Source organism: Simochromis diagramma, unplaced genomic scaffold (genome assembly GCF_900408965.1).
Source record: "Simochromis diagramma unplaced genomic scaffold, fSimDia1.1 OVJJ01000630.1, whole genome shotgun sequence".
Classification (NCBI taxonomy): domain Eukaryota; kingdom Metazoa; phylum Chordata; class Actinopteri; order Cichliformes; family Cichlidae; genus Simochromis; species Simochromis diagramma.
Window position 1 is genome coordinate 232,361 of NW_024386927.1, and position 26,204 is coordinate 258,564.

General features: G+C 44.0%; 1 protein-coding gene across 1 annotated transcript in view; it reads left to right on the forward strand.

The window, feature by feature from the left end:
- LOC120736685 (cadherin-6-like) overlaps positions 1-26,204 on the forward strand; it is a 54,088-nt gene that overhangs the window by 20,895 nt on the left and 6,989 nt on the right. The window contains exons 6-10 of the mRNA XM_040036949.1: positions 134-384; positions 6,527-6,663; positions 8,805-8,926; positions 15,479-15,596; positions 17,597-17,848. Coding sequence (XP_039892883.1) covers positions 134-384; positions 6,527-6,663; positions 8,805-8,926; positions 15,479-15,596; positions 17,597-17,848 — 880 coding nt within the window. The remainder of the gene's footprint in view (positions 1-133; positions 385-6,526; positions 6,664-8,804; positions 8,927-15,478; positions 15,597-17,596; positions 17,849-26,204) is intronic.

A 26,204-nucleotide genomic window follows, 5' to 3' on the forward strand; every position in this document is an offset into this window, starting at 1 on the left:
TGTCTCATTTATCTGTCTACATGCATTTGTTGGCCTCAGTAGACATTGATGATTGCCAACGAATGTTCAGGCTGGCTTTATGTTTCCACAGACATCTTTACTGAAAGCAGTCGTTCTCTCTTTGCCTTTGCAGCCTTTGGATTATGAGAAGAAACCATCATACACGATAGAGATCCAGGTCCAGAACACCCAGGAATATGTTCGCTTCGTGTCCTCAGGCTCAAAAGACGTGGCTACGGTTCGGTTGGCCGTGGATGATGTGGATGAGACGCCTGTGTTTAAAAAAGCCAGCTACCTGTATGAGGTGAAAGAAGATGTTGCGGTGGGCACAGTGGTGGGCTCAGTCAGCGCCATGGACCCCGACAGAGCTCGCAGCATTGTCAAGTAAGGCAAAATGTCTTTTTCTACTCCAACCACACCAACTAAAAAAAGGAAATTATATAATGGCAGTTTTGAATTTCAGATTGTAAAGTCTCACTGGTCTCGAGAGCTAAACTCCAGCTTGTGTTTATACAGACTACAACTTCTGCTCAGTCGTTTTTTTCTTGTGGGCTTTAATGTTTTAAGTTCATGAGTCGCTGAGTTTACCACACGCTACCATTATGTTTTGTGTTATAGACAAAGATGCTACTTAACGTCAGAGCCTTAGTACTTTTGTTCTCGTATTTAGACAGAAATCATATATGATATCTATGATTGCAAAGCTCAGGCAGAGATGTCGGAACCATGAGAGGAAAAGTGTATATTCCACAACATTCGAGAGAACCTTGGGGTTAGTATCAAGGATATTTGGCATGCAGACTGGAAGAGTCAGGAATTGAACCACCAACCTTCCAATCAGCAGATGACCTGCTCTACCTCTTGAGCTACAGCCACCCCAGACCCAATGCAAGTTGCATTTATGGTAAAATTAGCATAAAGTTTAGGTTTTGGATAAGAGTTTGAAACCTTGAAACCTGCTGTGATGATTAAATTTAAGGGAAAGAAGCTTGAAAATGCATGAACATTTCTCACAAAGATAATCAAATCAATCAATCGAAAGGTTTATTGTCATTTCGTATGTTATTTCAAAAAATACTCCGACTGAAACGAAATACTGTTTCTCACCAGCCTCTACAGTAACCAATACAATTTTTTTTTAAAAGTCAATGATAAATCACAGTAATAATAAGGATAAATAACATCGATTCGTAATCTAAATTCTAAAACGAGCTCAGGTCTAAGCAGTCACACTCATTCAGGTGGCAGCAGTCCTTTCATAGAAGAGGATCATTAGATCAAATAGTGTGTGTATAGCTGTGTGAATAGCTGAGTGGGTGGGGAGGGGTGCTCTTGTACCTCTTGCCAGACAGCAGGAGGGAGAACAGGCCATGAGAGGGGTGGTGGGAGTCTCCGATGATGGAGGTAGCTCTGCGTATGCAGCCCTGTTTGTAGATCTCCTCCAGAGACGAGAGAGGGGCACCAACAATCCTCCTGGCAGTCTTAACCATCCAAAGCAAGATGTCAAACTTTGTGTCAGGATGTTTTCAAACATGTGTGTGGGTGTGTGTGTCCTTCGCCCTACAGCAGGGGTCGGCAACCTTTCTGATGACGAGTGCATGTAAAATTTACTAATGCAACTAATGATTGCATTAGCAATAGATGTAATAACGCTCTATATTAACAGTTACACACTATATAGAAAAACTGTACAGAATTATATTTGTTCACAGATGTTGGCAGCTGTCAGCGAATAGTTATCAGCTGTTTGGAAACAACAAAGACTTTTTATCCTTAACAGCAAATGAACTGTACAACAGAAAATCCAAATGCTATTTATGGTCTCCTCACAACAATGATAAGAAAAATAAACTGGGCCAATATGGCATGTTTGTTAATACAGAGACACACATGTTAATGTGACCTCTGGTCTCCCACTCAGAGACACAGGTCTCCGAGTGTCCAGCATTCAGACCTGAGGACTCATGTGAGAGAAAATCTGCTCACACAGACATGTGGAGCCAAACACTGTCAATAAGGCCTCTGCAATGTTCTGAAGACAGTTAAAGTTGTCAGGTAGTGATGTCCAGCAGGTGAACATGCAGCTCCATGAACACGCACAGCTGTGGATTCCAGCTGCGTCCGTAGTTCTGCAAACTTTGACCCCACAGAGTGTAAATTCTGTCTCGATCTACGGATGTATCCGTGTATTTCCGTGGTGCTGATGCTGCGCTGAGCGGACAGTTCCTGCCAGCTAGCAACGTCCCTCTCACCGGTAGGCTAAGTTATTTTTAGCCAATTACAAGTTGAATCTGGTAGTTGGGTTGTTAGCTAAGATACTGTCATTAAGAAGCGGCACAACTAATGTGTCTATGTGAGCTAATGTGCGATGTGCACCGCTGGCCCGGCCATTTATTTTTTAATGCACCTTCTCAGATTAACTCACTGCGTGTCGTGCGCAGGGCTGGACTGGGACAAAAAAACAGCCCGGGCATTTTGACGAGAGACCGGCCCCCCATAAAGCCTTTGAATGAAAACAACCCTGTTGTGACAGTGATGTACAGTCTTGTTGGTATATGTGTGATTTCTATACATTTTACGTTAGACAAAAACTTTGGTTGTAAGATTCAGATAATTATTTAATAAAAGCGAGACATTTTAAATGAGAATAAGGAAGTATTTCTTTGTGCCCCCCTCTCCCTGTTAATGCCCTACCTGCCCCCCTGGCAACACTTTGCTAGACCCGCCCCTGCACAGTTACCAGCTGTCAGCTACCTAAAAAAGGATCCTGGTGTTATTTGTCTCTCAGAAACAGTTCATAACTTCAACTCATTCATGTCACCTAAAAGGTAAACCTGTTTCTCCATCACCTGTTCAGCTCTGATGGTTCAGTAAGGACATCTCCTGGTTTCATCTTCATGTTTCCCTCTCACCACATATCCAAACCGACATCATGACCAGCAGCTTTACAGCTGTGGCTCCAGCAAACATCAGCTGATACTAGAAATTAATATTAAATAAATTCTAACAACAGCTGATCAAGCTTAAACGTGCTGCTGTTGTTTAGCGCGACATCCGCTGGTTTCCTCTTTCTGGTGCAAAGTGGGAAATAAACAAACAAGAGAGCCGATCAGCTGATCATTGATCAGTTTCATGATTGAAGTAGCAACAGGAGAGGGAGGGGGGAGAATGAGAGAAGGAGAGGCAGCTGTGCAGCGTAAAGACACAGAATAACTCCAGCTTTGTGTCTTTTTCAGCTGAAGTTCGGGACAAACTGCGTCTCTTCTCAGCTCAACATGAAACGCGTAATATTTTCTCTGAATACGAGACGATTCCGTTTTTTACGGAACATTTGGCAGCTCTAATAATTAACCTTATGAATAAAATAAAGTTCACTATCAGTAACATCATAGCACCCACCCAGCTGTATAGAAACTCCGTCATGCTAGCTAGTAGCAGTACGAGTTATTGTAACTGACTGTAAAAAGTCAGCACAACGAAAATGAACTCCACCTAAACTTGGTTTATATCTGACCCAGATAGACTGCAGGTCATAACTTCTTACCTGAAGTTCAGTTCACCTGACACTCGGACCGGCGGCTGCCTCGGGTCCTCTGCTCCTCCTGCCTCCCCTTTCTCTCATCCACCTGCTGCCTCTGTGGAAGCTCCAAATAACTGAGTTATTTTTACACATCTGCCAGCATCTGGCCAATTCACCATCCCAGTATGCCCGATGGCCAGCTATGGCCGTGCCATCAGTTAATCCTTTGCGTGCCAGCTGTGGCGCGTGTGCCCAGGGTTGCCGACCCCTGAACTGCAGAGAGTGGAGCAGGCAGCAGTCTCTGTCGATCGGCTAGAACAGAAAATCCAGTCCAAGTTATTTCGACACTAGAAGACAGGTGAAGTACTACCTACAAATGATAACAATTTATTACTTTAAGATGAAGAACTAAACCATGTTCCGGCTGTGTGAAGTGCGACTAAACTACTGCATCTATGCATGCACCTGCTATCTAAGCAAAGTCAAATTCAGTCAATTACATTTCTAAATATAAACTTTCTGTAATACCTTTATATATTCCTGGCAAAACAGTCGTGCAAACTATGCAAAGTCCATAAGCTGGTCTTCAGTAAATGCATGTGATATGTGCTTCTGAAGAGCCTGATTTATTTGTTTTGGAGATTATGTATCAGAATTTCAGGAGCAGGACCACGCCTCCAAACACGCTCCTTCCTGTTGTCATCTATATAGGTTCCTCCAGTTCTGCAAGCTGTTCATTCTCCTTTACGTGCCCCTCCCTCCCTCCTTGTTCTCAATTCTTTAACTTCTTCATTTCTATTTAGTGCATGAGGATCTTCCAGGCCCGGGAGCCGTCGCCAGTCCCCTTCGAGGCCTTCCCCAAACTGCAGCTCAATTCATGTCCAAGCTTCACCTTTACCTACTAAAATGCTGTCAAACCTCAAATGAGGAAGTGGGCCCAGCGAGTGAATTTAGAGATCCCATTCCTCCCTTTCATATACGCTGCACAGCTACCAGAACTTAAACACTTAAACAACCACCCGGAACATTTTACGACGTTAGAAAGTTATCTTTTTGACACACACACACAAAATACAACTGACTCCCACGATGCCTCCTGCAAGCAGTGGTCTACAGGAGGGCTCATGTTGCTCCTTCTGTAGGCTCCTGGCATTAAGACCGCTACCAGACATTCTCCCTCTCCAGCTTCCTCCTCCAGGGTGGGGTAACCCTATCCCAGGGTAGGGTACACTGGTCCCTTGGTCTTATTTTATCTATAGGGTTTGGGTGGCAGCCAGTGCTGCCCGATTGCCATCTATCAATGCTGGGTAGTGTCTGAGTTCGAGAGATAATGGCTAGATATAGTCGGGCACACCTCAACACATGGCTTGGTCTCTGGAACCAGACTCTGTTCCAGTATGAAGTTGCCCACAGTGAGAGGCGACAGACAAGAGTGGGCAAACCACAGTGTGTACAAAGCGACAGCATGTACGAACATAAAGATGCAAAAGAATACAGATCAATGATCAAATTTATAATCGTATCATCAGATCTGGGGCCATGAGTTATGGACAGCTGAGTAAAGAGAGTGCCTGAGCTGTCAACTGATCACCACTTGGTGGTGAGTTGGATCAGGGAAAGGGGGAAGATTCTGGACAGACCCGGCACACGCAAACATAAAGTGAGGGTGTGCTGGGAAAGTCTGGCAAGCCTTTGACAGCACCTGAGGGAGGCTGAGGACTCTGAATGGGGACTGTGCCTGTCATGGTGGTAATCCCCAAGCCAGACATCACAGGACAACAGAGGTGAAGAGAGCCGTCAAGCTGAAGGAGGAGTCATTGGGCTTGGTTAGCTTGTGGGACTTTGGAGGCAGCTGATAGGTACCTACAGGTCAAGTGGAACCCGACTTGGGCGGTACCCGAAACAAAAACCCAGGTGTGGGAAGAGTTCAGTCAGACTGTGGAACAAGAATTTTAGATAGCCTTGAAATATTTTTAGCAAATCGCCAGGAGACTGATGAGCGGGAAAGCAGTGCTCCAGTGACACAGTGTACAGTGGAAGTGGGCTGCTGGTTACTTCAGCTGAGGATATAGTCAGGCAGTGGATAAAAAACTTAACCCCACTGACACACCTTCAGTGTGGGAAGCAGAGTCCGGGGACTAGAGGGAAGACTCGCCCATCAAGGGGGCGAGGCCACTGAGGTAGTTAACCCCCGGTCAGTGTGTGGGGGGTCCTTGAGTTCCTGAAGGTTCTGGATGTTGTAGAACTGTCTGGGGTTCTCTGTCACAACCATTACATGGCAATGGCAATCTGGCCTCATTCAAGTGATGAACTTTGCTGCATTAAAAAGAAATGCCGTCTTTACTGTTGTCCCTGTTTGTTTGTTAGTGTAAGATTAATTTTTGCTGATCATTATGTCTTTTAAACTCACATGAAGGCATTTTATCACAGTGTGGGATGTTCACTGTAAGGTTAGTCTGAAGAAGCATAATTGTTGTTGTTGTTGTTTTGTTTGTTTTAAGATGGGTGTGTGTGTGTGTGTGTGTGTGAAGGGCGGGTTAGATGACTCAGTTAATATTTCTAAGTATAATGTGTCCAGCTTTGGAGAACACAAAGGTTAATTAAGGTTTTGTTTCTATGGAAACCAGTATTTGTTATTCACCACCAGAAGTTCAGAGGCTGCCGGAGAAACATTTGTAAGTAATACAGCGTATAAACAGCACGCTCGGGCTACTGGTACAGCAGCATATTAACACTGCTGTGGGAGCAAAATAAGCTTTTGCAGCAGTTCAGGCACAGACTAATGCAATGTTTATTGTACCTTTAGTTGCTTTAAGATTTTGAATTTTAGCACATCTCCACAGTGTGACACTTTTTACCTTGTTCCCTCCGTCAGAGATTGATCCATTATGCTCCCTGCTGCGCTGGCTTCTTGACAGGGCGGCACAGAGAGGACGAGGCTATAGGTCATCCCACCGCCTGACTCAACTTAACGTTTTCTCACCTTCTCTCTGTCTCACTTGTTAGTTACTCCATCGACCGCCGCACTGACAGGGGCCACCTCTTCAACGTCTATCCGATGAATGGATCTGTGTTCCTGCTCAAAAGCCTGGACAGAGAGACGACTGCATGGCATAATATTTCAGTTGTTGCCACAGAGCTGAGTAAGTCCAGCAGGGTCTGGGACTGTCTGCACTGCTCATGTGATATATTGATAAAGAGTAAAACTGTTAGAGGAGAGGCAGTACAGCACAGTCTGCCATGGAGGGGTTCAACAACAAGAATCAGACCCCGGAGTATAGCACACTGAATGGGCTGATTGGAAGTTAAACCACAAAGTTTGCACATTTACAAATAAATGAACATGTTGCTCTCATTTTAATGGAGAGAGATAATATCTAGAAAAAACATATTACACATTACAAAACACTGAAAGATGAATTGCATGTCATTGGGTGAAATAAATATTCGATGCCCAAACAAAGTATGACTTAGTACCTGGTGGAGAAAGCACTGCTGAAAAGCCCAGCGGTAAGATATTTTATGTAGTTGGCCTGCACACATGTCAGGAGGGGTTTTGGCTCACTCCACTTTACAGAAACTCTCTTAATACTTTATGTTGCTTGGCTGCTGCTTAGCATTTTCCATAAGATTGAGGTTTGGAGACTGGCCAGGCCCCCCCATAACCTTAATGTTAGCCACTCATTTGTCTTGGTTCTATATTTTGAGCCGTTGTCATGCTGGAAGACCCATCCATGACCTGTCTTCAGCACTGTGGCTGAGGGAAGGAGGTTCTCATTGCAGATTTATGGTACATGGGACCGTCCGTTGGTCCCTCTATCCTGTGGCATTAGTAGAAGAGCAACACAACACTTATTCCTAAACCTTCTCTGAATCATTTAGATGTTCAATGGCAAGTTTAATACAAGCTCTGTTTTCTTAAATCTATCTGCAAATTGGACAGATTGCATTTTATGAAAAAACATTGACAACATCAGCTTTAGTCTAATCAGCAGTTGCCACATGATTATCTTTATTGAAGTGATGTGATGGTGTGAGTATTTAAAGGTTGTTCTGTTATTCAAGATGGCTTCAATGTCAAAATGTAGCTTTTTCATTGGTCCCCCCCAAATATTTTTTTAAAACACTGATCACAAATCTGGCCATTTTTAAAAATCTCTTTTCGTATCCAAAGCTTTCTCCTTTTTAGAACTCAAAGAAATGTGTTGCCCTCGCCCGAACCAGTCCATTTACCAGCTCCCATGCCTGTATATGTGACATCTTGAACAGGGGGACCTTGCGGGTACTATTATAAGACATTATAACATAGCCTCCGTAAAGCACACGGCATCATCAAGGACCACAGCCACCCAGCACATCAGCTGTTCTCCTTGTTACCATCTGGCAGACGTTACAGGAGCCTGTCTGCTCGGACTACAAGACTCAAAAACAGTTTTTACCACCAAGCCATACGACACCTCAAGCACAACACTTAAACACACACAACACAGCACTCAGAAGCTACCTGCAGCTTCACAAGTACTCTGTTTAATCTGCACTGGTCACTCCACTTTATTGTCATTAATATTTATATTTAAAAAGTGCAATACTGTAATTTTCCGCTGCTCATTCCTGTGCAATATCCCATCTGCCCTCCCGTCATATTCCTTTTCAAGATTTTCTTATTTAATCACTAGTGTACATATATTTATATTTATAGATACATATATATTTAGTCATCTTTTCTCTTTTACCACGTCTCTAATATTTTGCTCCTTACTATTTTTCTATTTTTCTATTATTTTATTTTATTATATTTTCTCCTACTGTATCATGCTGCAGAGTGACTGCTGCTCGTCAAACACATTTCATTGCAATGTTGACCCTGTGCTAACTTGCATATGACAAAAAAAAATAAAACTGAAAACATAGTGTGTTACCAGTGGTGTTCTTAGTGACTGTAGTCCCAACTGTGAGATTGTTTTAAGTGTATTCTCTCTGAAGACATAAGTATAGAAATATCGCCCACCTGCCCCATTCAGTGTCTGTTATAGATGATGTCTTACAGAGTCTCATTACTTCTAATCATGGGAGGACTTTTAAAATCCTCTTCATGTTTTTCCTTTAGTTTTGATCAAATTTTCACCTTCTCTCTATATGCTGCACTGGATACAGCAGAGATGACAATAAAGTTTACTTTGAATATAAGCTTGGTGAAGCTGTTACATACAGACGGTTGTGAAGGTACTGGAAAAGTTTCAAAACCCCAAAGTGACAGATGTTTTTGTGCTTTCTGTGCCTCCAGATAATCCCCGTCAGAGCAGCAGCGTCAGTGTCTACATCCGTGTGCTGGACATCAATGACAATGCTCCGATGTTTGCCACTGTGTACGAAACCTTTGTCTGTGAGAAAACCAAGGCTGGTCAGGTACTCACATACTTCATGTGTTCGCTCACTGTGTGCTCTGGTGGCATCTTACTGACTTCAAAGCCTGATTAGAGCAGAGCAGTCCCAGAGCTGTATAAAGACTAGTGACTGAGCATCCAAAATGACACCTTACAGCTCTGCCTAATTTTTATATAAAACAGATGTTGCTATAATGATGGCACCCATTGGTTAGTGAAGTCCCAGCTGTGTTGTAATCTGACTGTGAAACAAAGAACGGCTACAAACCTGAGACTAGTGACTGTCACAACGGGACTGAACGGACTCATGCACAGGCTCTGAATTGAGAACACAAGAATCTTTATTCACAGCAACACCAGGTGATCTAGTTACAAAGTGGGGGAAGGACGGGCTCCGGGGATCCACACATGAACGGGGGGAAAGACGCTGGAAGTCCACACACACTCCGTCCATGCTCCACGCCTCACGCTCCTCCTCATACTCCACAGAAAACACGATAGCTCACTCCAAACCTCACACACTCAATCGCTCAGGTAACACAGGGGTCGGTCCAGGGAATCTGTTCACAGAAACACGAAGGGAAGATCTCTGGGAAAACACAGGAGTAAACTGAGCTGGGTTTACACTGACGAGAGTCGGCAACGGTCCAGCGACGAGAGACACAGAGCTGCCATCTTATAAAGGGACTGGAACACTGTCGGGTGATGAGCCACAGGTGTGTGATTGCGACCAGGTGCGTGGGCCAAGGGCAGGAGCCCACGGGTGAGCTCTGCCCAGGCAGAGGGAGGAGGGAAAGAGAGGGAGGGAGAGAGCAGGAACAAAAGCAAAACAAACACATGTAGCCATACTGAGCCGAGCGGGTAGGCACAGGGTCCCTGACAGTGACTGAGTGACTGGTTTCATCAGGAAGTCTTCACTAAAGCCATAAATCGAAGGGTGGTTTTCCAAACGGCCCCCCCTGCTCTCCAGAACAGAAGCGTCAGTCACTTCTTCATCTTTGGCACTCAGACACTGCCTCAGTCTTTTGTACACAGTCTGTGGTTGTATTTGAACAAAGACAGAGATGGGTCGCTGTCTTGGCTCATGTTAGCTGCTAGTAGTAGAGCTTGAGTGATTGTTGTCAGTGTGATGATCACAGCAGCAAAGATGCCCCTGTGTGCACACAGAGGATGGGTCTTTTGATTTAACCTCTGCTGGTGTCTTTTCACTCAGCCATCTGACTATTTCACACTGTTTTCATTGTTAATAACAGACCAGGAAGCAAACGCACAAGAGAAGTGCAGACAATGACAACAAGTCAGTTATTTCATTACAACCTGCTTTAAACGCAGGTCATTTTCAGAGACATTCTCTGATTAACCTGACGGCAGAGGAGATGTAGAAAAGCTGCTAGTTGTTACCTCAGGTGACCCAGCAGGGCTGCACTGAAAGGAAACATGTATTAGATTTGAAATAAACACAACAATCAGGTACAAGCACTAAAATAGGCTCTGGCTCCATAGTTATGTCCTATTGTAGGGCTGATATTCGGCTTGTGTTGAAGGGATTGATTGGGGCGTAACGTTTAAGCAGTTTTCATTTGTCAGTCCTCGTAACAATCACTGCATGCACACTGTGTGCTTGTAGCTATTGAGTAAGCTTCTTTAAAGGTCCTTGAATGTGAGCACAAAAAATAATTGCTGGTTGTGGAATAAAATTTAAGTCACTAAAGTTTCTACTCTGAAAACAAGTGACAGAAAAATACACATTCAGATCGTGACAGGTTTTATTAACTGACTGGGTGGAAGAATCACAGACACACTTCCTTTCACATGATGTTTCACATGTTTTCTGTTTAAATGATGAACATTTCACAGACAGTCATTTTCATGTTGACCTCTCAGTACGACTGAGATCAGACGGTGGGCTTGTTTACAGTCTGCCTCATAATCAGACTGATCTGTCGGTCAGCAATGTTCAGCGATATCAGATGTCTCAGCTGCAAGTGATAGAAAATAATTATTTAGGCCCAGTTCATGCTGCCAGTTAAAGTGAGGCAGCGGATCCTTAGTGTGCCCTTGGATGGTAACAGAAATGTGATGAGTGTTTACGCTGTCCAGATTTATCAGCTGTTTATGAAAAATGGAAAATTCTGGAGTCGGTCCTGTAGGCTGCTGATAAACACATAACCATGACTGCAATACACAGACATGATCCTCATAACAGGCATGTTGTATGACACTAGCTCAGTGTGGACCGGCCTCCCAAACCTCTCAGAGGTTGTGCTAGTCTGCCCAGAGCAGGTGGCACTGTACTTATGTGTAGTGATGGGCTTTTATGAGTAAATTGCAGGACATGAAAAGTTCCAGAAAGGCTAGACTGAGCACATAATCCCCTTTTAGCATAAAACAGAAGAGCACTGTGATTGCATGAAGTCAGCTTTTATTATGACAGCAACATTTAACTAGGTTTGATCAGTAAACATGGATAATTATAAGTAATAACTTGTTTGGAAGCACTGGTGTCCCCAACCACCAGACTAACTTTAGCATTTAGTATAGACTTAGTATGTTTTCTCAACAAAAACAATGAAATTGAATGTTTTATGCAGCACTAGATGTAACTGTACTACTACACTCAACATGATTTATCACACAGTGTGTGTATCAAATGTATTAGTGATTAAAGTGTGATAGCTTAAAAGTGCACGTAAGGCGTGTGCACATTTCTGCAGCTGAGAAACTGAGCACTGGGATTCGTCTTTAAGCTCATGTGCCATATTGTACATCTAACATCACACAAGAGTTAACAGGGTCACAAATCTGTATGTGCCCACATCCACACACACACACACACATTAAGTATAACACAACAAATCTAGATCCAAGTCTCCCACAAAGTTGATTCTGTTCATCTGGACGTTTTTAGTGGAAGAAATGTTTTGTAACTCATTGAAGTGACGTCTTCAGTCTCAGCTGACTGCAGGTTTCCAACCTTATAAACAGGACATTTGTATAATGACTGAAACTTGCACCACTAAGGAACAATGGGCTTGGAGGTCATTTTAACCCACTTTGGTAAAGACTGCCTAACGCTAGTACGTGAGTAAAAGCAAACAGCTTGGCTGGCTACAGGAGCCGCCTGAGATTCAGCCTCACATGCAGAAGATGCAGGATTTACTCCTACAAGTCTGCAAATGAGCTCATCAGTTAAGAGCATGCGAGCAACTAAAATCCTCCAGATCTTGCTGCCGCTGGTCCTCTTACAACTCTGGGGTTCTGCCATACTTTCATCCTTTAATCTCTCAGCCTATTCATCTGTCCATCAGTGTTAATCATTGATTTTTGTTCCACACAGATCCTCCAGTGCTTCCCTCAGACTCTTTGCTGTATTTGTTGCACTTGTGCATGTTTGCAGTACTGCCACTAATCTGTATTAAACCCTTTAATCTCTCAGCTAGTAATTCTCATTCAATAAAATAAGACTAGTTAAACAAAATACCTACATGCAGTCACAATAACTAACTGCACCTGTGGATCAACAGCAGTTACCCAGGACCAACACATATGGGTACACACGTGTGTGTATATAGCTTTATGCAATAAGACTACACGCCTTTGGATTGGGAGTCGTGGGTTCCACTCCCCACCAGGGCGTCTGTATGCCCCAGTCCCAAGTGTGATGGGAGAAGGATCGTTGGTGTCAGCGGAACTGAAAGATGGTCTTGGTAACTGGCTACAGAGGATCCATGTTTCAAGCTTGGCCATGATCCTAAGTGAAGTACCCTCTGAGAACCTACTAGATGATGTGAATGCAGCACCGAGACTAACCAGCTTATCTAACAAGTGAAAGAGACATCGATTCACTGATCTACAGCAAGGACATTGGAATGTCATTCAGATTGGAGAAGTATAGTCAGATGGTAACGAAGAGAGGAAAGGTAGTCAGAACTGAGGGGATCAAACTACCAAAGGCAACAGTGCAGACATCGAGGACAGCTACAAGTACCTGGGAATCCCACAGGCAAACGGGAACCACCAAGAGGTCGCTAGGAAAGCTGCAGCCACCAAGTACAACCATTAATCTGTATTAAAGCCTTTAATCTCTCTGCTAGTATTTCTCGTTTAACAAAATAAGACTAGTTAAAGAAAAATACACACATAAATACACACATCTCTCAGCTGACTCCTCAGGACCTGCCTGACCTGCAGAGGGTCAGGCAGGTCCTGAGGAGTCAGCTGAATGGTAAGAACAAGATCCAGGCTACCAACACCTACACACTGCCCATGATCAGGTACCCTGCTGGGATAATAAGCTGGCCAAAGGTGGAGATAGAAGCCGCTGACATCAAGATGAGGGAGATCCTGACCATGCATGGAGGGTTTCACCCCACGTCCAGCACCCTGAGGCTGTACGCTAAGTGGAAGGAAGGGGGCCGGGGACTGGTGAGTGTCAGCACCACAGTCCAGGATGAGAAAACAAACATCCACGAATACAACAGGAAGATGGCCCCAACCAACCGTGTGCTCAGTGAATACCTCGGGCAGCAGAAACCCAAGAAAGAGGAGGCACCATCATGGAAGGACAGGCCCCTGCACGGTATGTACCACCGGCAGATAGAGGAGGTGGCTGATATCCAGAAATCCTACCAGTGGCTGGACAAAGCTGGACTGAAAGACAGCACAGAGGCACTAATCATGGCAGCACAAGAACAAGCTCTGAGTACAAGATCCATAGAGGCTGGGGTCTATCACACCAGGCAAGACCCCAGGTGCAGGCTGTGTAAAGACCCTGAGACAATCCAGCACATAACAGCAGGGTGCAAGATGCTAGCAGGCAGGGCACACATGGAACGCCATAACCAAGTGGCCGGCATAGTGTACAGGAACATCTGTGCCGAGTATAACCTGGAAGTCCCGAGGTCAAAATGGGAGATGCCCCCAAGGGTGGTGGAGAATGACCGAGCTAAGATCCTGTGGGACTTCCAGATACAGACGGACAAAATGGTGGTGGCTAACCAACCGGACATAGTGGTGGTAGACAAACAGAAGAAGACGGCCGTAGTGATCGATGTAGCGGTTCCGAATGACAGCAATATCAGGAAGAAGGAACACGAGAAGCTGGAGAAATACCAAGGGCTCAGAGAAGAGCTCGAGAGGATGTGGAGGGTGAAGGTAACGGTGGTCCCCGTGGTAATCGGAGCACTAGGTGCGGTGACTTCCAAACTAGGCGAGTGGCTCCAGCAGATCCCGGGAATAACATCGGAGATCTCTGTCCAGAAGAGCGCAGTCCTGGGAACAGCTAAGATACTGTGCAGGACCCTCAAGCTCCCAGGCCTCTGGTAGAGGACCCGAGCTTGAAGGAGAGACCGCCCGCAGGGTGGAGAGGGGAATTTTTTAAAAATGCATTTGTATATCTTGGTCTTGTTTTGTTTGGTCCATACAAGCCAATGATACAATAGCACTTAGTTTAAAGAGCAGGCAGTTCACACACGCATTAAAGATTATTTGACAGAATTATTATTACATGCACAGCATTTTTATCCCACATTATAAGACCATATGATTCTAAGCTTGTAACAGCTACAAGCTTAGAATCATTTATAGAAACAAATTATCTATCTGCCCTGCTAGAACATTGTATATCTGGAAGTTTAAGACAATATAGACCCTTCCATTCAGTGAGGTCTCCTTTTCACACAGAAGTAACAGAACTCTCTATTTCACTATTAGTATATTAACATGTTATATGTTCATTCAGTATGTTAAACCCACAGCACACGTTATACTCATAGTTTTTGAATTGGTTTCAGCCTGAAATTCATCGAAACTGCATGAAGCTGTGTCGGCTTCTGTTGCCTTACACCGATTCTCCACCCAAAATCTATCTTTGGAGTATGAAACTCTGCGACCCTGCAGACTTGAAAGGTAGCTGTGGAACGTTGGTGTCATGCTGCTACACACTGAACAGCAGCTGTTCACAGATTGATTTCAGCTACAATGGATGTCAACAGTGGCATATCAAAACAACCAAGAAACGTCTCAGATTACAGCTGTAGAATAATCTACTTCTCTTCTCTTCATTGAAATTCTCCACATGAAATTTCCCACTCGTGGGACTAATAAAGGTATCTTATCTTATCTTAAACTCGGTGTGATCCTACATTTGTTGTTTTCCTAACATAAAGTTAAATACTCTGCTTTTGTGTCCTGCTGTTACATTTTCAAAGCAGGAAGCAGGTATGTAGCTACATTTGAATATAAATTGGTGAGTAAAGACATTAGAATACCAAAAAGAAAACAGCTTACTTCCAAAGAAGGAAAGGTTCATTAGTGCTGCTGTTAAAGTGTAAAGCAGCAGCAAAAGTCTGAATGGAGGTATCAAATATTTGTTTTATTTGTTGTGTGTGATTCGGTAAGCTAACCACTGTTTCCTGTTCTTTTTCAAAGTGCTGTTTAATCGACTGCTGTTGCTGACAGAGATATTGATGTAGCACAGGCAGCAATGAGCCTGATCTATCTAAGCTGCTCACTTTGGCAGCTTTACAGACTCCACCATGATGCTCGTGTTGATCAATGTTGATGTCTCTGGCAGCGGATCCAGACAGTGAGTGCTGTTGATGCTGATGAGCCATCATCAGGACACAAGTTTGCCTTTAGTCTGGCTCCAGAGGCGACTCACCACAGAAATTTCAGCGTCAGAGACAATGGAGGTAGGTGATCTGACACAATTATTCAAACTTGATTCTTGGGTATTATTTACTTAAATTGCATGAAACAAAAACTAAACCAAAATATTTTAGTAATGTAGAAAAAATGCATAAAAACAATTTAAACGAATATAATGATATTTTTGCCTTAACTTGTTACTGATGAAGCATTTCATTTTCTTATACCAGTTGAAACTGAGAGACATAAAGTGTAGGGCTCCTTGGGTTAGCCGCTCAGTCTACACCAAGGACCAAATCATATTTGTTCTGATTACTGTTGAATCCACATTGCAATTATGTGAGTGCACCAAAGAGCTTTACTTGACATGCCCACATCTGCCTCTGCCTCGGCTTGAGATTGATGGTAGCTGGGTGAGCATCTATCAATGCAGCACAGGTTGATTGATGTTAATCGTAGATATACATTTGAAGAGATGCTGCTCTTCATTGCATGAACACAGCCACCACCAGGGGAGCCAACTCAGATAATGCACGTACATCTGTTGAAGCAGAGGTCTATACTGACTTCATCATAACTTACTGCATTTTAAACCAGTGTTTAAATGGTTTGACTTATAACCCTTTACTCGGAACCATAATTCAGTCAGGCAGCTCATACTTGAATTGTTTTTGGCAGAACACAATTAAAGTTTGGCACCTATCATTCACAGCTTTTGCAATACGCATACAAATTGTGAATAATTAAATACCCCCATGAGGGTAGAGATAGATATTAATGTGATGGAGAGGCCAGCACTGCAGGGAGAGATGGGAAAATGTGCAGCTTAGATCAATGTGAAGTTTTTCTATCATTTTACACAAACGTTCTGATCAGATCAGATCTGGTGTCTGGTTTTGTACAATGAAACTTTTGACAGCAGTCTTTTTCGCAGCTGCATACTGAATAAATGAAATAAACAGAAGAGAAAGGACCAGTGAGGTTGACCTATATACAGGCAGCACACAAATGCTGGTTTTCCAGTGAGTACAGAGCTTGTATTTACAGTGAATAAAGGTGACAAACATGCTACTGCTCAAAAAGCTCTGAGCATGGTATGGTCCAGTCTCGATGGCAATCGCTCCCAGAAATCGCACCAACGTCAGCTCACCACTTACCGTCTCGTGGAAGCAGAAACTTGCACACAGGGACAAACAGGTGAATACACCTCCCAAAACTCCGAAGGCGATGCTAGATGAATGGGACCAACTGCTTACCCTCTGTGGATGGTAGGAGAGAAGGCTGGTAGCTGAGTGAGGTTTCGAAGGGGGAGAGGCCAGTGGCTGCTGAGGTCAGCAAGTTGTGGGCGTGTTCGACCCACGCCAACTGGGAGCTCCAGGGCTCCAGGTTTGGGGCAGGGATGATGGTCGTAGCAGGTGGGGAGTGTAGCCTCTTTCAGTGACCTACTCACGCAGTGAACACTACTGCCAGTTCATGTGCACATGTGTTTAGGGCACGCCCTGGGATCCCATCCCCACCAGTTGACTTCTTGATCTCAATGTTAAGCAGGTTCCACTTAACCCATTAAACCAGTGGCAGCGCCTGTCAGATTCACTGGTAGGAGTGTGAGCGATAACGGATGGGTTGTTCAATTTGCATTTCATATTTTCTTGTGGCAGCAGTAATCCCTCCGCTCTGCAGCTTTTCTACAATGTCATCATGTGGTCAGAGATTTTAAAAAAGTATTAAACACTTTTCTAAAAACAATAAAGAGTTATCTTATCTTAAAACAGTTCATCAGAGATATTTATTTAATTGTCAAACTTTTTGCACTATGATTATCTGTCCATCCGTCCCTACGTTATAGCTCCTTTGGCCGAAGTTGTAAAAGAGATTCCTGTCCATGCTTTGTTTCAACAGTGAGGGAGAACCTGTTAGTAATGCCTTGTTGCACTCACATTTCTCCTTGCACCCTGGTATCAGTGTTTTTCAACCTTGTATTGTGAGAGCACAGTGTCACGCTGCAGGCCATGCTGATCTTCTAACAGAACCTTCTCTAACTTAGACAACACTGCTGGCATCCTGACTGGCCGAGCCACCTATAGCCGCCTTCACAAGAGCGTCTACTTGGTTCCTGTGGTGATCACCGATGATGACTACCCCATGCAGAGCAGCACTGGCACACTTACTGTGAGGGTTTGTACCTGTGACCATGAAGGCAACATGGAGCTGTGTAAACCCGAAGCTCTGAGTAGCTCGCCTGGCCTCAGCACAGGAGCCCTCGTTGCCATCCTCCTGTGTGCCATCATACTCCTCTGTAAGTATGACTGGATATGCAAACAGATGTATATCCTGTATTTATATATCATAGTTGTACCATATCATACCATCTCATACCATCTTAGTCCTTCCCCAAAGTGGAGAGCTGAGGAATTTTCAGTGACTTTGTTTACAGGAACACTCCGTGATTTCATCAGAACATTGAGATTGAGAGCAGGGGCAAACAAAAACCACTTACAGTTTTGGTGCAGACACAATTCTTTTCCCCGGAGACACCGTTCACTGTCCTTACAAGAAAACTCATAATGATCAGAAGTTGTTGCTGTAAAGTTAATATAGTTCAAAGACAGACCACAAGGCGGCACTATCTGTGTCTAGATTAAGATGTGAAGAAGAAGCAGATATACAGGTATGAGAGCTAGAAAGTGGTGGTATACAGTTGTTCTTCCTGCGGGCTAAGAATAAATAAGAAAGGCATGTAGCAGACCATAAAATGACTCATTCTTCATAATTAAGGAGACAAACAAAACAAAACTGTGTTTGTTGTTGTAGCTCAGGAGACAGAGCAGGTCAAGTTTGGCGATTTGATCCTTGGCTGTCCAATCTACGTGCCAAAATATCCTTGGGCAAAATACTAACTCCAACCTCATCAACTCCCATCAGAGTCTGAATGTTAGAGGAAAAGCACTTACAGAGAAAAACATAAAAGTATGTGAATGAATGTGGGCGAAGTGAGAAGAACACACACTGGGCACTAGGGCTGGGTATCGTCACTGATTTCTAGAATCGATTCAATTCCGATTCACAAGATCCTGAATCGATTCGATCCACGATTCGATTTGAATCTGGGAAATTTTGACAGTCAGAAATATTATAATTCAGATCAGTACATTTACATATTTTTGTATCTATAAGAAGGAAGCTGACACTTTCCAGGTGAAAAAACGGACTAGTCAGCAGGATGCGAGTAAAGATGCAGGAGAAATGTACCGGTGAGTTAACAGTATATCACTGCATCACACACCAGGAAAGGCTGTGTGGTAAAGTCCTAAAAATGGAGCATGTAATGATGACCGTAACACAGACCGTACATTTTATCTGAGCTAAAAGTTTAAATCACCGTCAGTTTCAGTCTTTTATGTGGGAAATAGATTCAGAGTTTGCCGACATTCCTTCATACAGAGCTCCGCTGGCTGAGTTGGGATAAAACTTCTCAACAGAGTTTTTGAGCTCAGCAAGGAAACCTGATAAACCAAACCAAGATGGCGCCGCGGATGGTCGCCCTGGTGCTTCAGTGCGTTACTTTTGTTTTGTTTTTGTGCATTTCTTCTGTGTCTGGGCACTCCTCTGGATATTCGTACACCAGAGAAGAGCTCCTTAACTACAGGACTACAACGCCTGTGGATTTATTTCCAATATTTGTCGCATCTGCGGCAGATTTACTGCTGACCCTGACCAGGAAAGCGAGACGCCGAAAGAGAGGGAAGCGAGCCGACGCACTCGTGCGTTTGAGGAGACGCGGACTGCGAACCGCTCTTCCTGGGATCTTCCTTTCTAATGTACGATCACTCAGGAATAAGACAGACGAACTGGCCCTGATGAGAAGCATGAACAGAGACTTTGCCTCCTCCTGTGTGTTATGTTTTACGGAGACGTGGCTCTGTGAGGACATCCCGGACAGCGCGCTCAAGCTGGAGGGCTTTCATCTGCTGCGCGCTGACCGGCAGGCCGCTCTCTCTGGAAAGACCAAAGGTGGAGGTGTCTGCTTCTACATTAATAGTGGCTGGTGCACAGATGTAACAGTGATTGCTCAGCACTGCTCTTCCTCTCTGGAATATCTTTTTATTCACTGCAAACCGTTTTATTCTCCGCGGGAGTTTGCTTCATTCATCCTGGCCGCTGTTTACATCCCGCCAGATGCGGATGCGCAGGCAGCTCAGTGCGCACTCGCGGAGCAGATACTGCACATGGAGCGGAACATTCCCGGACTCTCTCTATCATTGCTCTTGGGGACTTTAACAAAGCCAATCTGAGCCATGAGCTTCCCAAATACAAAGCAGTATATTAAATGCCCGACCAGAGAGGAGAGGACATTAGACCACTGTTACAGCACGATCAGCGGGGCCTATCGTGCGGTGCCGCGTGCTTCACTCGGACTCTCTGATCACGTCATGATCCACCTAATCCCCGCGTACAGACAGAGGCTGAAGCTCTCCAAACCTGTCGTGAGGACTAAAAAACTGTGGAGCAACGAGGCTGTGGAGGAGCTTCGCACGTGTTTGGAGTCTACAGACTGGGACACAATGAAGGCTGCTTCTAACAGCTGGACGAGTTTACGGACACTGTCACCTCCTATATCCACTTCTGTGAGGACAGCATTGTGCCATCACGCACCAGGGTGAGTTATAACAATGACAAACCCTGGTTTACTCCTAAACTCAAAAAGCTGTGGCTGGAAAAGAGAAAGGCGTTCAGAAGCGGAGACAGGGACTGCTACAGAGAGGCCAAGTACAAGTTCACTAAAGAAGTGGACATTGCTAAACATCAGCACTCTGAGAAGATGCAGCAGCAGATCTCAGAGAATGACTCGGCCTCTGTGTGGAAAGGTTTTAGGAATATCACCAACTACAAGCCTAAAACCCCCCACTCCACTGACGACTTGCTCTTAGCCAACCCCCTCAACGACTTCTACTGCCGTTTTGACGAGCCATCAGGCAGCCTTCACACCTCCAACGGCCCCCAACAATAGAGACACTTTGGACACTCATTCCCCCACCTCTCCCCCCTCCATAGAGCCATCACCACCTTCAATCACTTCACCTGCAACACCCCCCTCCTCACCCCACACAAAAGAGGATTTCACACCACCTCCTCCCACCACAACTCTTCATATTCATGAAGCAGATGTGAGGAAGCAGTTTAAGAATCTGAATGCTCGAAAAGCTCCCGGCCCAGACGGTGTGTCTCCTGCCACCCTCAGACACTGTGCAAACGAGCTGGCCCCAGTGTTTTCTGGCATTTTCAACTCCTCACTGCAGGCATGTCATGTGCCTGCCTGCTTCAAGTCCTCCACCATAATCCCTGTCCCCAAGAAACCTAGGATCACTGGACTAAATGACTACAGACCCGTGGCTCTGACATCTGTGGTCATGAAGTCCTTTGAGCGCCTAGTTCTCTCCCATCTCAAGACCCTCACGGCCCCCCTCCTGGACCCCCTGCAGTTTGCATATAGAGCCAACAGGTCTGTAGATGACGCCATCAACATGGCCCTACACTTCATCCTGCAGCATCTGGACTCCCAGGAACCTACGCCAGGATCCTGTTTGTGGACTTCAGCTCTGCCTTCAACACCATCCTTCCAGACCATCTCCGAGGCAAGCTTTCCCAGATGAATGTGCCTGATCCCATCTGCCGGTGGATCACTGACTTCCTGACGGACAGGAAGCAGCATGTGAGGCTGGGAAAGAATGTCTCGGACTCCCAGACCATCAGCACCAGCTCCCCTCAGGGCTGTGTTCTTTCTCCTCTGCTCTTCTCCCTGTACACCAACTGCTGCACCTCCACCCACCAGTCTGTCAAGCTAATCAAGTTTGCAGATGACACCACCGTTATTGGGCTCATCTCGGACGGGGATGAGTCTGCCTACAGGAGGGAGGTTGAACGTCTGGTGTCCTGGTGCAGCCACAACAACCTGGTGCTGAATGCCCAGAAGACAGTGGAGATTATTGTGGACTTCAGGAAGCACACAGCCCCACTCCCCCCCATCATCCTGACTGACACCCCCATCACCTCTGTGGACTCGTTCCGCTTCCTGGGTACCACCATCACCCAGGACCTGAAGTGGGAGCCCACCATCACTTCCGTCATTAAAAAAGCCCAGCAGAGGATGTACTTCCTGAGGCAGCTGAAGAAATTCAACCTGCCAACACGGACGATGATGCAGTTCTACACTGCAATCATCGAGTCCATCCTCACCTCCTCCATCACTGTGTGGTACGCTGGAGCCACTATCAGGGACAAACAGAGACTGCAGCGTGTTGTGCGCTCTGCTGAGAAGGTGATTGGCTGCAGACTCCCATCTCTGCAGGACCTGTACACCTCCAGGACACTGCGGCGTGCAGCTCGGATCTCAGCTGACCCTTCTCACCCTGGACACAGTCTGTTTGACCTGCTCCCCTCAGGCAGGAGGCTCCGGTTCATTCGCACCAGAACCTCTCGCCACAAGAAACAGTTTCTTCCCCTCTGCTGTCGGACACATGAACAATAACCATATGACTGTTCCCACCACTAACACATGACCCTACGCTGTGTTCACTGCATCATTCCATGTTTGGCACTGATCACCACCTGCACTCATGTATATATCATGTATATATCTATCCACTTAGCACTTTTAATTCTTATTCTTATTTTTATATTTTTATGACAGTATGTTGCACTGAAGCACCGCAGCAATTTCCTAATGTTGTAAACCCCCTCAACATCTGGCAATAAACCCTTTCTGATTCTGATTCTGATTCTGTCAGTTCATGGACATGTATGATGCGGTGAAGGCATTTCAAGCTGTCACAAATGCACCAGTGCAACCTGCCTCACTTTCCCTGTTGCCAAGTAATGTTGAACCAAGTCAGCTGAGCTGCACCTGTGCAGATTCAGATGCAGCTGCAGTGTAATGATGCACTCAGGGAAAGTACGACACTGAATGGCCGCACAGTTTATTAGCTCCACTCCTGCAGCAACGCCCAGCTCCGTCTACATGCGGCTCCAACCTTGTGTTTGCTTTCATTTACTTTTTCTGGGGTTTTTGGCAGCATGTTCATATTTCTAACTTGCATAATTTTGACAGGATATATTTTTATGAAGAGCAAAATATTTAAAGTTAAAGTTTATTTTTTTTAAGTTTATTTAAACTGGAATAATATTCCTGTCTGTTTTTATTCACATTTATGTTTAAAAAACAGTTTTAGTTTGTTCAATAAATGTTTATCTTGTTTGGCCCCCGACCTAAAGTGTGCCTTGAGTTTTGGCCCCCTGTGCAATTGAGTTTGACGCCCCTGGGCTAGAACAATGTGAAACACTGTTCTGGGACCAGTTAAATCAATAAATGTCATTGGCACTTTTATACATAAAGCCTGGCGTTCCTTTCAGCTGTAGTGTGGAGATTTCTACTCAATAATCACGATTTGTTTCGTGCTATTTCTTTCAAGGAGCTCAAAGAATAAGAAGAAACATACAAGCGGGTTTCAGGATGTGTGGTTGTGCAAAATCTGGCTTCCAAGGAGCAAGACTTGAGTCATTTTGAAGGTGGTGGTTGGCAGCAGTTCCCCAGGCTTTCTGAAGTCTTTGAAAGTTTTCCCATGAACACCAGCTGCTTTTTCACAATTCTTTAATTGTTGTAGCTGTCTGTTTTCAGAGGAGTTTTTGTTTATTTTGTTTCATTTTTGTCACTTTAAATTTTGACCCGTGAATCATTCCTGTTAGCTTTATCACCACTCTAGCACAGGGGTCTGCAGCCTTTAACACCCAAAGAGCCATTTGGAGCCGGTTTCCACGCAAAAGAAAACACTGACAGCTGCAAATACTTTGTGACATCTAAAATGAAGACAACACTGTATATATTGTTTTTTACCTTTATGCTTTGTGTGAACAACTAAGGTGTGCTGCTTATGAAATCCATGAAGTGCTGCAGAGAAAATTACATTTTATTTATGTAATGAACACATTTTGAACTCTTAAAGAAATATAACAAAAGGAAAGACGCTGAACTAAAATGATCCAGCAAACAAAAACTGTTGTGAGCCGCCACCCTTATATCTCCTTTGGGCTTTTGGAGCCTTGACCTGACTTTTAAAAAATAACTGGGGAAAAAAAGCACTATTGCTGAAAGATAAAAAATAGATATTTGCAAAATTCTGCCTAAATATGTATTTTACCAGGTTAATGTGTGTAGCGGGGCGTGGTCTGCAGCGCCAGCTGTGTGCGCACAGCAACCGCGTGTGAAAAGTGGTCAATAAAAAGATGGGACTTCTGCTCCTGAACCTCTGCGCACAGCGTCTGCAGATCGAGGCTGTACTTTCATCTTTACGCAGGACTGTAAGCTGTCGTCTGTGAGGTGTGAGCGTGTTTGTTTTTAACATAGTTCACGGTGGAGCTGCTGACATAATGTGGATCAGAAGATCCAGAATTGGCCTACCTGGGGTTGAAAGTCTCGATAAATGCACGCTGTTTCGGCGGCTACACTGGCTTCCGCGAGTGTGACGCTTATTTTGAGCGACGAACAATAATAAAATATAATTTTATTTTTATATTTCAATATCACAATAATCTTCCAATTTAGAACTACAAGTTAAAACTAGAAAGTGCATTTTCTGAAGAAACTGCAGTGTGAATGCTTGAATCTGAATGTATGCACTGAAATGAATTAATTGCTGAATTTAAGTTAAAAATTTTGAATGAGATGAAAAATACAGAAATTTTCACCTGAAAACAAAAGTGCTAAACTGCTAAAAGCTGACAATCACACAGAAGAAGTTGGAAAATAGCTGAAAATGTTTTAAATGTAAATTAGAAAAATTTAAGAAATGAGAAAAGAAATTTAGACTAAGAAAAACAAAAAAGAAAACATCTGAATTAATATTAAAAGTTCATATTCTTTGAATCACTGAATGACTAAAATGTGATCCCTCCGCTTGGATCCACACAGTTTAAAAAATTTAAAAGTCTGAGCTTTGAAAGACAGTGTTGGAAAGAGAACAACGATGGCGACGTTTTGAGGGTAAAATGATGGCTGTAACACTGTGGACACAGCAGCAGTTGAAAGAGAAGTGTTTTAAGATGAATCTTGGCAGAGTGAGAGAGAGCTCGTTAAGCAGGCAGGTGTGAGCCTGGTTGCTATAGTGACTGCACCCAATGGCTCCATACACACGGACACAGACATGCACCTCACTTTTGCTGCTTAAAATGAACAGAAAAGTCAGGCCGAAACAAATTCTTCCCAAATGAAAAGTACATGTCGTATTGACAAAATTCTTTCACCGTGAGCGACAGCAATGTCTAGTCTACCAAATTCTCAGTTTTCATGCCTGTGGAGTTTATTATATGGACGTGGTGACAGTGGAAAGACACCATGCTCTTCTGATTTTCAAACGAACCTTCTGAGCCATTTTAACATTAGAGTCTATGGAAGAGTTGGAGGGAGGAGGCTGTGCATTGGTGACATTTACGAAAGAACCATAACACCTAGGACAATAGTAAACACATTGATGAAAGAGGACAGCGATGGCTACGTTTTTGAGGGTAAAATCATACCTGTAGAGCAAACGCAGTGGACACAGCAGCAGTTTTAGAAAAGATTTTATGATTAATTTTTTCGCTCCTCTCACTCTAGCAGTTGAGCTGTCTCACTCTAGCCCAACATTCCGTCCCATACACACCCATTATAAACTCTGAAAACGGGTGAAAAAAACATCATGAAACTTAAACTGGAACTGAAGAAAAAGTATAATAGATATTGAAAAGATAAATACAAGTTGGATAGTTGAATGTCTTGTCTACGTTTTAAAGTTTGAATGGTGGCTCTATGTCAATGTATGTGGAAGTAGATACAGTTTAAAGAGGAGGAAGTTGAATGAGAATTTGAAGGGTCTCTCCATTGAAATACATGGGAAATTTTTGTTTGAAAAAGTTGAATAAAATTTAAAAATATAAATGTTAAAATGAGAAAAATAGAAGCAGTCATGTCCAAAAGAAGAGGAATCTAACGGTGTTTGAATGGTTTTTCTAAGTTGAACGGTTTTGAAGGAGATAGAGTACAAAAAACGTACGGAATAGATAAAATAGAATAAAGATTAGAAGAACAATACTGTGAATGCTTTTCAAGCATTCACACTAAAAAGAACTAATATAAATAAAATACACTTCAGCTAAATACTTCTAATTTATTTTCCCAAACCACGCGGAGCCGCAGTATAAGGACTAAAGAGCCGTATGCGGCTCCGGAGCCGCAGGTTGCCAACCCCTGCTCTAGATTCTTGGTTAGCTTAGCCTTAGCATGCTATCTCTGCAGGTGCTTGCAAAAAGCCAGAGTTGTGTAGCATGTTGTTGTTGTGATTGCACTTTGTCATTTTTATTGCAATAAAAATGACAATGTCCATATCCATCCTGCAGACGGCAGCACTGTTTTCCTCACCCTACACATGAACTCAAATCAGCTGATTGTAGCACAAGTGCAAATGGAACCAATAGTGAGATCGATATTGAACTTCTCGATTTTCAGCCCTAATCATCACTTTATATGCACTTGTAATGGTGGCGATTTTTAAAATAAACATTTTTTAATGTGAAAGATTTTTATAGATGGGCCAGTGCGGCAAACCGAATGAACAAAAAAAAAC